The sequence below is a fragment of the Eschrichtius robustus genome, chromosome 8 (genome assembly GCF_028021215.1).
Source record: "Eschrichtius robustus isolate mEscRob2 chromosome 8, mEscRob2.pri, whole genome shotgun sequence".
Lineage (NCBI taxonomy): Eukaryota > Metazoa > Chordata > Mammalia > Artiodactyla > Eschrichtiidae > Eschrichtius > Eschrichtius robustus.
The window spans coordinates 121335592-121353934 of record NC_090831.1 but is presented as its reverse complement, the minus strand read 5'-3'; the positions used below and the strand labels follow the sequence as shown (position 1 = coordinate 121353934).

The 18343-nt window shown below is 35.9% G+C and overlaps 1 protein-coding gene across 1 annotated transcript in view; it reads right to left on the bottom strand.

The window, feature by feature from the left end:
- CNTNAP2 (contactin associated protein 2) overlaps positions 1 to 18343 on the bottom strand; it is a 1784833-nt gene that overhangs the window by 1442908 nt on the left and 323582 nt on the right. The window contains exon 2 of the mRNA XM_068550150.1: positions 6203 to 6313. Coding sequence (XP_068406251.1) covers positions 6203 to 6313 — 111 coding nt within the window. The remainder of the gene's footprint in view (positions 1 to 6202; positions 6314 to 18343) is intronic.

Here is an 18343-nt window from a genome sequence, read left to right as displayed (position 1 = left end):
TCCACAAAACTCTCAAAGGGTTAATATCTGTGCTACCCTTTGGAAAGAGTAATCCATCTAATTGCTATTGACTCAGAATGACACAAGACTGGGAAAGCTCCAATGCATTAAGAATGGGAAGATAAATTCAGAACACAGATCACAGGAGGTAGGTATTGTTTTAAAAGAAACAAACAAAAATGAAAACAAAAACAAAAACCCTTAAAGCAGTAGGCTCCAAAAGACTTGATAGAATTACAAGTGGATTCTTTCATTTAAACATCACATTTCCTCCCAGTTTTGTCATGTTCTGGTCCCTGACATCCAGGCTGTAGCAGATGGATTTGTACTGCAGGGGCCCAAAAGCTAAACTCCATTCTATAAATGTGTGTCAATCTGTTGTCTGAATGTATATTTGCATTTATATTTTGCTTTTCTATGTACTCATAAATCTATCACTCCAAAATGTATTTGAAGACTATCATTTAAATAAATGATAAAAACTTGAAGCAATGTTTATCAACATAATACTCAACTGAACTTGTTCTTTTCCGTATTTGTATAATTAGTAAGTTACATTCTTTCATCCTTCTCTGGCAGTATAATATCTTCCTGCTTTCAGATGGTTATGTGGTGGATGTATCAGATGATTCTTGCCAATAGTCAAGTAAAAAAATATATCACTAGCATTTCTTGCTTCCCTGACATATACCATATTTTCTTCTCCCTTTAGAATTCTCTGCTTTATTTTTATGATATATAATTTAAGGTATATATTTATTTTTAAGATATGTAATTTTGTGCTGCACTAGAAACAAAACAAAACAATTCTCACTCAATGCTGGTCATTAGCCATTTATACCTTAGCCTGAATCTCAGTCAACATGGGTCCTCTTCCAAGGACATTTGCATATAAATTTTATAATGGAATAAAAAGCTTCATTTTTTTTTTTAATTGAAATAACCATATGTGGAGTTCTTTTTGTTTTTTTCTTTTTTTTTGTTTTTTAGATCAATATTTTTCAAATTCGTTTATTTTAAAGAGTACCGTTACTGTGGAACATTACATTGGTCACAGATTCATGTTTTATGAACACTGTAGTGGAAATTATTAATGTCTGATTTTGTTTTATTATACTTGTTTTATTATACTTCCAGGATATATTCATTTCTCCATGCCCTGTGACATAGAAATCAAAGATGTTAGCATTCCATGTGTCTTAATTTTAAAGTAAAACTGCAAACATATTTGAGAAAATTTTAATCTTCATAGCATTTATATTTTTCTAAATAAATATATGTCTTTTAGGCTCTTTAATTTTTACAAGAGAATTATCGACTTTATATCAGCTAATGGTTAAAGTACCTGATTATAGGGCAACATAGACTAGTTGTATTCTAGGTATTTGTTAGGTATATAGTCTCTCAATTACTATCTCCTAATGCCTTTCAAAAGCACTACTGAGAGAACTAGTATTTATAGATTACCTAAAACATTAAATCCAGCCATTTTTCTTGATACTCTAAAATTTATTGCCAGATTCGTCTAAGTTATATAAAGCAAATAGTTAGTCTTATTCCTACGGACTTTTGATTTAATTACTTTGAGTGAACGGTACTTGGAAGCAATGTCATACACCTATATGTTAAAACACTGTAAAAATTGTCTTATAAAAGTTGCTGCTATGTTACTTACAAGGATGCATATAAAGATATATATATATATATATATATATATATTTCTTTTTTTATAAACCACTTTATTGAGATAATATATCACACAATTCTCCCATTTGAAGTACACAATTCAATGGTTTTCAGTATATTCACAGACTTGTGCAACCAACACCAGAACCAATTTTAGAACATTTTCATCAACACAAGAGATAATCCCCCCCCCCCCCCAAATAAGCAGTCATTCCTCATTCCTGTCACCCCAGTACCTGGTCACCACTGCTCTGCTCTCTGTCTCCATGGATTTACCTCTTTGGGTCATTTCATAGAAATGGAGTCATTCAATATGTGGCCTGTCGTGTCTGGCTTCTTTCAGTGAGACCATGCTTTCAAGGTTCAGCCATGCTGTAGTGTGTGTAAGTATTTCATTCCTTTTTTTTTTTTTTTTAGTATTAGTTGTTTTGTTTGTTTGTTTGTTTGTACTGCAGGTTCTTATCAGTCCTCAATTTTATACACATCAGTGTATACATGTCAATCCCAATCACCCAGTTCAGCACACCACCATCCCCACCACACCATGGTTTTCCCCCCTTGGTGTCCATACGTTTGTTCTCTACATCTGTGTCTCAACTTCTGCCCTGCAAACCGGTTCATCTGTACCATTTTTCTAGGTTCCACATACATGCGTTAATATACGATATTTGTTCTTCTCTTTCTGACTTACTTCACTCTGTATGACAGTCTCTAGATCCATCCATGTCTCAACAAATGACTCAATTTTGTTCCTTTTTATGTCTGAGTAATATTCCATTGTATATATGTACCACTTCTTCTTTATCCATTTGTCTGTCGATGGGCATTTAGGTTGCTTCCATGACCTGGCTATTGTAAATAGTGCTGCAATGAACATTGGGGTGCATGTGTCTTTTTGAATTATGGTTTACTCTGGGTATATGCCCAGTAGTGGGATTGCTGGATCATATGGTAATTCTATTTTTAGTTTTTTAAGGAACCTCCATATTGTTCTCCATAGTGGCTGTATCAATTTACATTCCCGCCAATAGTGCAAGAGGGTTCCCTTTTCTCCACACCCTCTCCAGCATTTGTTGTTTGTAGATTTTCTGATGATGCCCATTCTAACTGGTGTGAGATGATACCTCACTGTAGTTTTGATTTGCATTTCTCTAATAATTAGTGATGTTGAGCATCTTTTCATGTGCTTCTTGGCCATCTGTATGTCTTCTTTGGAGAAATGTCTATTTAGGTCTTCTGCCCATTTTTGGATTGGGTTGTTTGTTTCTTTAATATTTGTTTTTTTCTTATAGAGGAAATAACCCTCCTCTCTGATGCTGGGTACCTTGACCCATACTGAGGTTACTAACCTCAACCAGGGTTAAGCTAGCCCTGTGCATGGGTGTCTTGTATGCACACGCAGAGGCAGGGCAGTGTGAGGAGTGGAGATGTGGCCATTTGTGTGACAGTCCCAAACAGGTAGACAGTGTGGGCTGGGGTGGGTGAGGAAGTTATAGGCAACTATGCACATACACCACTGAGAAGCAAAAGGGGTCTTTGGGAGTCAAAAAATAAGTAACTAAACCTTCCCACATAACAAATATTGATAAAATGGACCATAGGCAAGCATAAATCTATAACTATAGCACAGACAATGCTTTTTCCCAATGAACTACAACATCAGGTTTTTACCCTAACACATGATAATGCATTGTATCAATAGTCAAAGATACAATTGTATCAAAAGATACAATTGTATCAAAAGTCAAATAAGCTTCCAGTCAAACAACTAAGAAACCATAAATTGTGTTTTATAATCATTTGACTTCAAAACAACTTTCTTATTGGAAATGCATTGTATTTGTACCTCTATCTATGTACATATATGTATAGGTATAGATGTATACATTCTATAAACTATAAAGAAACTTATTATAAAGAAAGTGAAAACATTCCTCAAGTCCCATCCTCCAGGTTTAAAGAAAGTTAACATTTTAGAAGTTTAATTTCAGATACCTCACTCCACATATACGAGTAGATAAATAAATAGCTCTAAATAATTCAAAGTGGCAACTTGTACTATTTTAAAATGAAAAAATATTTTAACATAACTTTACTAGAATGAAAACAAAAAAACTGTTGATGTTTCTTAATAAAATATATTAATTCCTAAAAAAACAAAAACAAAATAAATCTGCACTTAAAGTTACAGCATCTAGTGGCCTCCTGTTCTGAAAAGTTGGGGGCAGGGGGGAAAAGCACATAGCTAATCCCATAGTTTGGTATTTTTACCTTCTTGCATCTGTAACATTTATACTCTGTTCTACAACTGTAATTCCTAAATTATCTAGTCACAATCTTACATTTAAATGAATCACTGCTCAGTATCCATCATTGGACCATGGTTTCTTTCTTTCTTTATTTTTTTCACTCATCTCACTGTTGGTTGGATTGTTTCATTTGTATTCCTGAAGAGGTTGTACGCTTGACGTGACTTGCTCAAATTCACTGGGTATAAAATTCATCAGTCGTATTTTCGCACAGAACTTTCTAAAGAAATATTTTGAGACTGCTTCCTTTCATTAAAGTTATTTTCGATCTCTCAGTATCATGACACTTCCTTTAGGGAATATCACATCCCCTTGACATCTGGGGATATATGTATTATTTCTTTTCCCTTTTATATTTTATTCCACATTTATTAGTGCTAGGCTGGCCTGCATCATAATTATGATTTTGGGTATGGTAAGTTCTTTGTTTCATGTTTTTCTATCTATATTCTTTTTGTTTTTTTTTTGGTTTGGTTTTAGTGACTTGTATGGAAAAGGAATACTTTAAAATTTTAATTACTTTGACATATTTAAGGAAAATTTTTGAAAACTTATAGTAACTCACCAGGTCTCTCATGCCCATAGCCTGGTGAATATCACGTGATGAAATGAGCGTAACTACGCAGATACAGAGAACAGACTGGTGGTTCCCAGAGGCGGGGGTGGGGTGAGGAGGGGTTAAGCGAAATGAGTGGAGGGGGTCAAAAGGTACAAATTTCCAGTTATAAAATAAATAAATCATGAGGATGTAATATGCAGTATGGTGACTATAGTTAACAATAATGCACTACATATTTGAAAGTTACTAAGAGACTAGATCTTAAAATCCTCATTGCAAGAAAAAAAGTTTGTAACTGTGTATAGTGACAGATGTTAACTAGACTTATTGTGGTGATCATTTTGCAATACATACATGTATACACACATGAAATCATTATGTTGTACACCTGAAACTAATATATTATGTCAATTATACCTTAACTTAAAAAAAAAAGAGCTCACTGAAAAAAATAAAGCAGCTGATGAATACTACTTTTAAATCAAAGCTGTATATATATTTAAAATTTATTTCCTCTACCTCTGTCTGTGTATCTCTTTCACCAAGTTTTTTTTTTTTTTTTTTTTTTTTTTTTTACTGATTAAGGTATCTTCACACTTGTGTGAATTTCTGTATATATTATTCTACTTTTTCCTTACATATTTTCTTCTCCGTTTTGGTCTTTCTGAATCTCTCTGATATTTTTTTCTCTCTTTTCTGATATTTTTTTTCTTTCTTCCCCTCTTCTTTTTTCTTCCCCTTTTGGGTTTTCCCCTGTTCTCTTTTTTTTCACCTTTGTTTATATTTTTTCCCTCCCTCCTTTTCCTTCCTTCTTTATTTTTTCACATTTTTTTCCTGAATTGGTTGTGATTTAAACTTAGTATTTCCTGTTTTACTGAAAAAAAATTATGGGCTTTGTTAGTTGATACATATTTATCCAAAAAAATATTGTTTCTTTCCAAGTTGTCATTCATTGATATTTATATCAGCATTCCTTTGAAGCAAAAGAGTTTTAAGTTTCTGTTCTTAATCATCTTCTTGTATTCTCTATCAACTGCTGTCTACTTTGAAATCATCATTTACTAATTAATACCATGTCTTTAAAGTCCAAAAGTCAAATTTTAGCTGCAAATGTACACAAATTTTTACATGGCTTTAGTAACAAAGCTAAATTCTGTGTGCTGGGGGAGAAATTGCAAAGGGTCATATTTTTTCATCCTGCATTTTCAAGAGAAACTAAGTGTGTACATTAATAAAAAGGGAAAAAAGCAGTTAATACAAAGTATTCTTTTTCGTGCATGGTACACATATTTGGAACCAATTCTTTTTTAACTTCTTTCTAAATGATTTTCTGATTAACAAGACTTCCCTTAACTCAGAACTTTTATGTCATTTTGAATTCATTATCATATGCAACTCCAAAAATCCTTCCTCTTTAATTTACCGTCTCTTATTTCTAGCCCATTTTTTTCTATATCACTCCACAATAGTGGCTACAAAAGAGGTTTATAGTAAGTGTCTATGTCTCTGTTAACAAAAGCGGGGAGAATGATTTTGGGGGCCAGTTAATAGTTGTTGTACGATAAAATATACTTTAGAAATGCAGTTGTAAATATAACATGTTCTCCTTTAATACATTTGTCAACAAATGAAATAAAAGTCGCCTTACCCCCTCGCTTGTTGATCTTGGCATAGCCAGGAGAATAGCTCCCAGACATAGAGCATGAACTGCTGAAAGCTACATGGGGGAGTCCAGACACAAGTGGCTCATCACATTTTTCTGAAAAGACAAGAGAGAGGGATTCAATAAAAATCTTTAAATATTCATTGGATAAAATGATTTGTTAAAATAATCATTGAATATAGTACAAAATTTAAAATCTATCTAGCAAATGATTGGAATCTCGGTAACTCAACTCTGATAATTCTAATAAACCACAGGCACAGTTTAAACCACCTTCTGATTCTCAAGAGTTATAACTATGATAAAGTGCTTTATTCTGAGGGACCTCAACGCAGGCCTGCTATCTCAGAATCATGAATAACATTGTGGTTGTTTATTTCCCAAGCTTTGGAATCTGGCATCTCCTAAAAATCTTCAGTTATTTATTCATTCTAGGGATCCGGGGTTAGAAACATGGAGACTGAAGGAGGGAAGACCAGGAGGAATAATATCCAAACTAAAAGATTAGGAAAGAGGTGTCAGTAAGAGAAGACAAGATAATCGCCAACACGAAAAAGCACTGCTGTCTAAAAAAATTAATCAGTTCCCGTCATACTTGACTAATCAACTGCACTGGAACCAGCCGATCACTCAATTCTACTCCGCGCTTGGCGTCTACACCGCCATTAACTTTCTTTCCCTCCTCCCCTGCTACTGCTGACTCTCCCATTTCACTTTGATGGATTGTTCTCACCTTCCTAATGTCTAAATGTTAAAGGGCCTAGGACTCAACTCTTGGGGGTCTTTTCAGTCTCCTTTCACTCTCTGGGAGACTGCACCAAGGGCCATGTCTTCTCAGACTGGAATATCCCCAATCCTACCACCTCATGTCACCTGGTCATCTGGTCCAAGAAGCCATCTGCGATCACTGCTGTGAAAGACTGAATAGCCTTCCTACTTCCTCTCTTGCTATAGTCCTTCTGTACACAGTAGCCAAAGGGACAGTTTTAAAAATACAGGTGGGTAAGGTGGCTCCTGCGCTCAACATATCCCCTGGCTCCTGTTCTCAGTCAGTTGGAATGAAGTGCAACGTCCTCCAATGGCCCACAGCGGTCCCTGCAAGAGACCACAAGCCTCGTCCCTCACCTCCCCCAGGCTCTGCTCAATGTTATCTCTCACAATGCAGACGAGCTTTCTTAGTCCACCCAGCTACAAGAATACCGCACTGCCCTCACTCTCTGTACCCACTTCCAGCTTCATTTTCCTTCATAGCATTTAGAGCCATCTGACACGTTGTGTTTTCTCTCATTCAATTGTTTGGTTGCTTTTCTCTTCCACTCGACTGGAAGCTCTATGGAAATAAAGTTTTTGATAGTTTGCTTAATGCTTACTTTCCAGTGATCTGAACAGTACCTGGCACTTGGCACACACTCTCACAACATTTGTAGAAGGAAGGGAGGGAGGGAGGGAGGGAAGGGGGGAGGGAGGGGGGATAAATGAATGAAAAACAACAACAACAACAACTAAACCCAACAAACTCAGAGTCTCGAAGCATGATGCTGAATTACAACATGGTGCAACACCTAACTTTTAGAGGGATGGTCTTAAATCCCCAACAAGTGTTTACATGTGTTCAGTATTCTGTTTAATATGATACAGAACTACTGTGTTTTCTAGAATGGCTGCTCTCTCACATATTCATAAACAGGAAAAAAAACTAGCAGTAGAAAGAATGAACTAGTTTTCTTGAAAAGTCACTCAAGTGGAGTGACGTCCCCAATGATACTGGGGAAATGAATTATTATTCATTATCTCACCACTCAAGTGTGTACAAAACTGAAGTTAAAATGAACACATCCATCCTTGTAAATCATAGTCAGATTTCTTATTTTTCTTAGTTCTGCTGCAAGTGCCTCTGAGAAATATGCATGTGTGAATGAATATAGTCCCTGGAAAGTTAAATGTAAAAGAATGAAACGATGAACATAAAATTTATTTAAAAAGTATCAATTCACAAAGTAAGAATCCACAGTGAAGGATTTCATATTAACTGTCTAAAAATTTACTATTCAGTTTAGATGCCAGTGAGCACACATATAAAACCTTGATTTCCTAACTTCTGACTCAGTCTAACTTTGTACAGTCTTTTGATGTAAATTCTGCATTTAACTTTAAGGAGTAATCGTTAGTTCAAAAGTTTCCATTATATTAAGAATGTGCTAATGTTCATTCATTTTTATTTTATTCATTCATATAAAATAAGAATCTATGACATATAGACACTACTATATACAAAACAAATAACCAATAACCAACAAGGACCTACTTTATAGCACAGAGAACTATACTCAATATTTTGTAATAACCTATAAGGGAGAAGAATTGGAAAAAGAACATATATATATATATATATATATATATATATGAATCACTTTGCTGAACACCTGAAACTAAGAAAACATTGTAAATCAACTATACTTCAATAAAAAAGAAAAGAAAATAAAATAATAAAAATAAAATAAATAAATAAATATGTAAAAAAGAACCTGTGCTGTGCCAGGCACAGGAAATGCAGCAGTACATGAAACTGACAACATTCCTGTCCTCATATAATTTATGTTCCAGCAGAAACTAACAACAAGTAAAACAAAAACAAACAGGTAAAAACATAAAGGTTAATTTATAGTATGAGACAGTGAAAAATACTACAGAGAGACACTAAATATGAAAGAGGGGGCAAGGAGTTTGGGGGGTGGGGTGGAGGCCTGAGAGAGTTGCTGTTTTTTGCTGCCTAGTCAAGAAAAGCCCCTTTGATCAGGTGACATCTGAGTAGTAATTTGAAGGAAAAGAGGAAGTGAGCTCTGCTAGAAATCAACAGGATCGTGCCAGGAGAAACCTTTTCTAGTCTAAACCTGCTCAATAAGGCTAGCTTATACCTGGTAATAAGGAATGACACATTTTCCAAAAGTAAGCATTCAATGCATATATAGTTACATGTTACACATGGAAAGTAATTAAAATGAAGTTGATAAATAATTAAGTGATCCATTAGCAAGTTTAAATTTAGAATAAATATAGCAGTTATAAAACCTGAAGATAGTTTATCCTTATTACATTTTTAAAAAAAATTTGACTTCCATAACAAATTAATCATCTTCATACGAAATTAAAATTTTTTCACTGATTTTTAAAATTCATATAAACCAAAATAACAAAGTTAGAATAAAACTTGGATCAGGAAAGATAAGAGCATATAAAAGATTATTTGCTTTTTTTAAAAAAGGGGACTATAAAATTATTATCAGAATTTAAGCATCGGCAACCTCACAATCTTCTAAACTGAGACAAAATCTATAACCATGTAATTAAGAAAAATGCTACATAACTGTATGTTCTCCTGGAAGACTTTAATCACAAATATTTCTTGAGATCTTACTCTATGCTCCGTACTGTTCTAACAAGTTTGGGCAATAAAATCTACCTATGTATCATCTATCTATCTATCTATCTATCTATCTATCTATCTATCTATCTATTATCTATCTACCTCCCATCCCCTCATGAGATGCAATAATATACGGACCCACATAAAGTAATTAAACATGAAACAAGAGAATAATACCGCCAGTTTGTAATTCAATGCTGAATAGAATATAATCAAGTACTGAAAGTAACAAATAAATTAAAAATGCAGGGCTGTTTTTTAGGTGACTTCCTTGTCACTACTTGCTCTGTCCTAAGTGTGTGACCTTGAGTATGTCAGTTAACCCCCTTTCTACAGATGACTCACATATAATATGAAGAAATTAGCTAAGATTCTCGCAAGCCCTAAAACCGCCGAGCATTGTCAAGCACAGGAGGCCACAACTATATCCCACAGGCCAAATCTGGCCCACTGCTCCTCGCTTTTGTAAGTAAAGTTGTGTTGGAGAACAGCCTCACTCACTCATTTATGTATTGTATGCGGCTATATTCACAGGGCAGCACAATGTCACAAAATGAGACTATATGGCCTCCACCTATGGGATGCAGCAAAAGCAGTTATAAGAGAGAAGTTTATAGCAATACAATCCTACCTCAAGAAACAAGAAACATGAAACATCTCAAATAAACAACTTAACCTTACACCTAAAGCAATTAGAGAAAGAAAAAAAAAAAAACCCCAAAGTTAGCAGAAGGAAAGAAGTCATAAACATCAGATCAGAAATAAATGAAAAAGAAATGAAGAAAACAATAGCAAAGATCAATAAAACTAAAATCTGGTTCTTTGAGAAGATAAAATTGATAAACCATTAGCCAGACTCATCAAGAAAAAAAGAGAGAAGACTCAAATAAATAGAATTAGAAATAAAAAAGAAGTAACAACTGACACTGCAGAAATACAAAGGATCATGAGCAATTACTACAAGCAACTATATGCCAATAAAATGGACAACCTGGAGGAAATGAACAAATTCTGAGAAAAGCACAACCTTCCGAGACTGAACCAGGAAGAAACAGAAAATATAAACAGGCCAATCACAAGCACTGAAATTGAAACTGTGATTAAAAATCTTCCAACAGACAAAAGCTCAGGACCAGATGGCTTCACAGGCGAATTCTATCAAACATTTAGAATAGCGCTAACACCTGTCCTTCTCAAACTCTTCCAAAATACAGCAGAGGGAGGAACACTCCCAAACTCATTCTACGAGGTCACCATCACCCTGATACCAAAACCAGACAAAGATGTCACAAAGAAAGAAAACTACAGGCCAATATCACTGATGAACATAGATGCAAAAATCCTCAACAAAATACTAGCAAACAGAATACAGCAGCACATTAAAAGGATCATAAACCATGACCAAGTGGGGTTTATCCCAGGAATACAAGGATTCTTCAATATATGCAAATCAATGTGATACACCATATTAACAAATTGAAGAATAAAAACCATATGATCATCTCAATAGATGCAGAAAAAACTTTGGACAAAATTCAACAACAATTTATGATAAAAACCCTCCAGAAAGTAGGCATAGAGGAAACTTACCTCAACATAATAAAGGCCATATATGACCGACCCACAGCCAACATCATCCTCAATGGTGAAAAACTGAAACCATTTCCACTAAGATCAGGAACAAGACAAGGTTGCCCACTCTCACCACTATTATTCAACATTGTTTTGGAAGTTTTAGCCACAGCAATCAGAGAAGAAAGAGAAATAAAAGGAATCCAAATCAGAAAAGAAGAAGTAAAGCTGTCATTGTTTGCAGATGACATGATACTATACATAGAGAATCCTAAAGATGCTACCAGAAAACTACTAGAGCTAGTCAATGGATTTGGTAAAGTAGCAGGATACAAAATTAATGCACAGAAATCTCCTGCATTCCTACACACTAATGATGAAAAATCTGAAAGAGAAATTAAGGAAACACTCCCACTTACCATTGCAACAAAAAGAATAAAATACCTAGGAATAAATCTACCTAAGGAGACAAAAGAACTATATGCAGAAAACTATAAGACACTGATGAAAGAAATTAAAGATGATACCAACAGATGGAGAGATATATCATGTTCTTGGATTGGAAGAATCCACATTGTGAAAACGACTATACTCCCCAAAGCAATCTACAGATTCAATGCAATCCCTATCAAACTACCACTGGCATTTTTCACAGAACTAGAATAAAAAATTTCACAATTTGTATGGAAACACAAAAAACCCTGAACAGCCAAAGCAATCTTGAGAAAGAAAAACGGAGCTGGAGGAATCAGGCTCCGTGACCTTAGACTATACTACAAAGCTACAGTCATCAAGACAGTATGGTACTGGCACAAAAACAGAAATATAGATCAATGGAACAGGATAGAAAGCCCAGAGATAAACCCATGCACATATGGTCACCTTATTTTTGATAAAGGAGGCAAGAATATACAAGGGAGAAAAGACAGCCTCTTCAATAAGTGGTGCTGGGAAAACTGGACAGCTACATGTAAAAGAATGAAATTAGAACACTCCCTAACACCATACACAAAAATAAACTCAAAATGGATTAAAGACCTAAATGGAAGGCCAGACACTATAAAACTCTTAGAGGAAAACATAGGCAGAACACTCTATGACATAAATCACAGCAAGATCCTTTTTGACCCACCTCCTAGAGAAATGGAAATAAAAACAAAAATAAACAAATGGGACCTAATGAAACTTAAAAACTTTTGCACAGCTAAGGAAACCATAAACAAGACGAAAAGACAACCCTCAGAATAGGAGAAAGTGTTTGCAAATGAAGCAACTGACAAAGGACTAATCTCCAAAATTTACAAGTAGCTCATGCAGCTCAATATCAAAAAAACAAACAACCCAACCCAAAAATGGGCAGAAGACCTAAATAGACATTTCTCCAAAGAAGATATACAGATTGCCAACAAACACATGAAAGGATGCTCAACATCACTAATCATTAGAGAAATGCAAATCAAAACTACAATGAGGTATCACCTCACACCAGTCAGAATGGCCATCATCAAAAAAATCTACAAACCATAAATGCTGGAGAGGGTGTGGAGAAAAGCGAACCCTCTTTCACAGTTGGTGGGAATGTAAATTGATACAGCCACTATGGAGAACAGTATGGAAGTTCCTTAAAAAACAAAAAATAGAACTACCACATGACCCAGCAATCCCACTACTGGGCGTACGCCCTGAGGAAACCATAATTCAAAATGAGTCATGTACCATAATGTTCACTGCAGCTCTATTTACAATAGCCAGGACATGGAAGCGACATAACTGTCCATTGACAGATGAATGGATAAAGAAGATGTGGCACATATATACAATGGAATATTACCAGCCATAAAAAGAAACGAAGTTGAGTTATTTGTAGTGAGGTGGATGGACCTAGAGTATGTTATACAGAGTGAAGTAAATCAGAAAGAGAAAAACAGATACCATATGCTAACTCATATATATGGAATCTAATAAAAGAAAAAAATATGGTTATGAAGAACCTAGGGGCAGGACAGGAATAAAGATGCAGACCTACTAGAGAATGGACTTGAGGACAAGGGGAGGGGGAAGGGTAAGCTGGGACAAAGTGAGAGAGTGGCATGGACATATATACACTACCAAATGTAAAATAGATAGCTAGTGGGAAGCAGCCGCATAGCACAGGGAGATCAGCTCGGTGCTTTGTGACCACCTAGAGGGGTGGGATAGGGAGGGTGGGAGGGAGGGACATGCAAGAGGGAAGAGATACGGGGATATATGTATATGTATAGCTGATTCACTTTGTTATAAAGTAGAAACTAACACACTATTGTAAAGCAGTTATACTCCAATAAAGATGTTAAAAAAAAAAAGAGACTATATGGCCTCCAAAGCGAAACTATTTACTATCTGACCTTTTACAGAAAAAGTTTTGCAACCTCTGGTTTAGTATAATACATATTCCATGTATCCACGAAGAAGAAAGCTTAATGATCAATTATGGTAACAGGTAACATACAAATAATGAATACGACCTGAAGAATTGAGGGCATATAGATGAAGAGGGTTGAGAACACTGTAGAGAGAGGAAACGCTTAGGCAAAATCAGGGAGAGTACAACGGGGATGAAATTTCCTGGAGATGCTTGTCGCTGCACTCCACGTGTGCCCATATTGCTAGACTGACTATGATGGTGAACTATCCATTTCTATCTCCAACTGTAATAATAGTTATTACACATTCCATCTTCCAAAGAGACAGCTTGCTTGTTGTTCTAGAACATGTGTCTCAATATTCTGCAGACATTAAATATTAGGAAATCAAGCAAATCCCCAGAAGAAGTTAGAATTTTTATAGTAGTAGTAGTAGTAGTAGTAGTAGTAGTAGTAGTAGTAGTAGTAGAGAGAGAATGTTAACATTTGAAATAATTTAGTATTGTATTTTCCCATACTAGGATGTCTTCCAAAACTACAGCCACACAGTTATGGCAAATATTCGGTCTCCAGTGTACTTCCATTCCAGGGAATCTTGGATGAAAACTAGAGGAGCAGATGGGCCTTGAGTTTTATTTTCATACAATTTCAGTCAGTCTTCAGACGAGCTGTAAGAATTCTGTACGAATTCAAGCTGGAACAGAGGAAATGATTGGCGAAGAGAGGTGAAATGGCTGTTGCCCTTCACCTATAAGAGTGTGGCCAAGAGAGATCTCTATTGGCAAGCAGTATGGGCAGGAAGTTGCAAGGTCAAATGACTTCAGAACAGATGTAACTGACATCAGAGTATCATTCAATTGTATCTGTGATTGAAAAATAATGTTGGAAAATTTTCATAACACATCTTTAAAAAGTATAGCGCTTAAATATATGTTTTATATCACACATTTGGAAATACAAACCGGATACCCAGAAAACAATTAAGACTAGCAAAGGACTCCAACACCAAACAGTGCTATCAGGATGGAAATTCTAGCAGTATCTTCGATTCGTATTTAGGAAAAAAAAAAAAACAACAACTGGAAAAGGCATATTCTCATGGGAATACATAACTCAATGGTCTCCTTACATCCTATGCATTCAATTCCTAACTTTTGAAGCTAGAGCTACATTACTCTTCCTGCCTCAGGTTTTATGACCCTTCCTCTCCATTGTCAGGGAAAATTTAAGAGGCCAGACCTCGCCCTAAACTCTTCTGTTTCCAATCAATAGCCTCCTGCCTTGCTCCTTATGGCCAAAATTATCTTCAAATCCAAGCTAAACGTCTGTGCTAATTCCCTAGTAGCAACTCATTTCCTCCAGAGATGGTCTCTCTTCCCCTGACGCTCATTTCAGGGTCTGGAGTCCCATCTCGATGCTCCAGGACTGCATCGTGCCTCCCGCTCCCGAATTTCCTGAGGCTCTGTCTGCTCACCCAGGTGCCCAAACATAGCCAACTGCTGTCCTCACCAGCTGAGACTGCAACTACCTGTGTACCCACCTACTGATGACGATGCCATCCTCTGTACCATCTCCCTGACTTCCTAGACAAAGCATGCTTTTTGTTAATTTGCTTCAAAGACAGTGGAAAATCCTTTGGACAAATGAGGTGTTATTTCTTGTCTAGCCTAGTGGATAGTTTCAGGATTTGAATGAAAAGGAGACTGAAGTCATGACTCAGGTGCTTCCTGAGTAATCACTGAGGTTAATATCGCCCCTTAAATTCTTCACAAATTATAAGAAGCATCAGTTTCCACACTCTGACCAAGAGAAGACTTGTATGGGATCTAGTACTTCTTTATTTTCGAGACTTTATTCCCAAGATTATGATTCCTTGTGTGTGTTTTTTTTAAATTTTCCTCTCAATAAAGAGGAGAGAACAAGGAAGGAAGGGAGGGAGGAAGGGAGAGAAGGAAGGAAGGAAGGAGGGAGGGAAGGAAGGAAGGAAGGAGGGAAGACAGCACTAACAATAACTTCACAATATTTCTTTACAGCTGTGGCAGATCCACTATTTTTACTCCCTATAAACTTGGGCCGCTGCTTACAGAAGTATTTTGTTTTGATGCACTTAGAAACATGGTGCTTTGTCTTCTTTCCTTGACGTGCATTACTTGAATAGGCTCTGTATTTTTCACCTCAGGACTTTGCTAACTTTAGCATTCTATTAAAAAACCAAAACAAACTGAGCTCATTCCACATGTAATCTGTGGAAATCCCATACCCCAATTACTTCTCTCTATGGAAAGGGTGTAATCCTATCTGGAAGCCAAATGTCTTTAAATTTAATAATTTACAGATGTATTTTGACATATAAGTATTGTATTATTCCTTGAATGTATGGCAAGTACAGGGAATATAAATAAGACTTTCTCTTCCAGTATTTTTTAATAATTTTTTTCAAGTTCAGTTATTTTAACCTAACCTGGTCTAATAAATATTTTCTTGGGATAGTTGTGACTTTCAAAGGTAGTATTAGGCTGAGGTTTCCCCAATATTAGCACATGGAGGAACATTAGCACATTAGCACATGCTCTGCACAATAAAAAGATCGAGATTTTATTCCTAAGGGCCAGAATTTGGAGGACTAGCTTCTGTCTTACCCAGAGTCTCCTCAGTTTTTCCATTACTTCAAATGTCTAGTTTTGGGTCAGTTTTTCTCTGATATTTTACATCATAGCAATAGAAAGTAAATGGTTAAAAAAATCTGTGTTATAGGAGCATTCTAGAAAAATGTTTGCTCCTCCTTAGCGCAAAACCACCAAGGACTCCAACTCATCTCCTAGTTTATATATCTTCACTTCCATCATATTTTCCTCCCACTCTTCTGATTCATACCTTGCTTTGTGTACCTTCTCCAATTTCCCTGGCCTACTCTGTGTCACTAGAAATAAGATCCATTTTTTTCCTGATCCTATAAAATGTCATACAATACAGAGATAGAAAGGACTCTCATAATCCATAGAAGTAATCACTGTTACAAGTCTTCACACACACACACACACTACATTTAATATAACATATATGTTTAAATAAGCAAGAACATTTACCATCTGGTCTTTAGCCTACTTTGACCTATCACAGAAATTCCCATACAAATATTGCCTTCTGTTTTAAAATAAAAATAAATATTGTTTTTGTGTATTTAATTTTATATAGGGACCTTTATTATTTATATCTGGATCTGCATAGCAGGGTTAAATTCCTGCACAGAAAATGCAAGAGTATTAGCTCATTGGTAAAACAGATTATGTAGTTAAGTTGAGAATTAATTGTCCTTTCATACAATGTATGGAAGAATGGATTTAGTTTCCTTTACCTACTCCACAAAGAACTTAGCGGTCATGAAGAGAAGTGCAATTAGTTTGCCATCAAATGCTAATTTAGGGAAAAGTTAAACATAATGAATTTAGAACTAAATCAACTGAGTGGACATACTTTACCTGATATGCAATGAAAATCATTAAGTGAAAAAAGGAAACTTATATCTCCCCCTTTTTCTTCTCACTGAATCTTTCCTGTTTACTAGTCAATGGAGGTGACTCTATTTACTTTTTTGTTCATTTTCTATTCTATGGGACACAGCCCAATGTGCTACGTATGCATGACAGTAGCCATGCGGTAAATAAGGCATCTGTCCCTCTTCCATCTCAGTAGCATAAACAATAGAGACCATTAAACCAAAATCAGCAAATAAAGAAACAGTAATAGCAATCATTTATTGAGTACTTATGTGGCAGGCAATATAGTAAATATTCTGAGAGAATTCTCTCAATGAGTTACCTTAGTAAGCCTTTGATATAGGTATCATTACCATTTTACAGATGAGGAAGCTTGAGACCTCACAGCTAAAGAATGATAGAACCAGGACAAAAACCAAGTGTGCCTGATTACAAGACCTATGTTTTTGAGGTCTACATTTCAAAGTCACGGCATCTCCAGATTCACTTTGGATAAAATTTGTGTATGTTGCATTGGATTTATTCCTAGGCGTACAGATCTCCTAATAATATTGAAGTGGTCAGATTTTTCTTACCACTTCCCATTTTGATCCCAGGAATTTACTTAAAGTGATACCCTATACCATGATATTGCAGCAGTTTCAATATCTTCTGTCCACAGCAGACCCAGACCTTTCAACTAAAAGGAAGAGACTCCTGCAGTTTTACATAGGTGTTCTCAGAGAAAACCACACTGAATCAGCCACTCAGTTGATATGCCTACATCCAATGAGTACAACATTCAGCAAAGGACATCAAATTTATTCCATTTATTCATGTAATAAATATTTATTGGGTACTTATTTCCTGATTCAAACTTTATCCCTTTAAAATCCATTTTCTTCACAGTCGCCAGATGGATCTTTTAAAAATGGGGATCAGATTATTCCTGCCCATTGCTCCTGATGGCTTCCCCTCGCATTGAGTATGTTATCCCAACTCCACCAAAGCCTGCAATGGTCTGGCCCTGAGTGATCTCTGGTGTTATTTTATTTCACTCTTCTCCTCTGGGTCACTAAGCTCTTCATTTCACTCTCCTTTCTCTTTTTCAGACACACAAAGCACACTCCCTCTCACAGCCCTTTCCCCCTTCCCTGCCTCCCGGCTAGAATTCCCTTCATCAGGTCTAAAGAGGGCTGGCTTCTCTCCAGGCTGCCCCCAACTCAAATACCATCCCCTCTTTGGCCAGTGT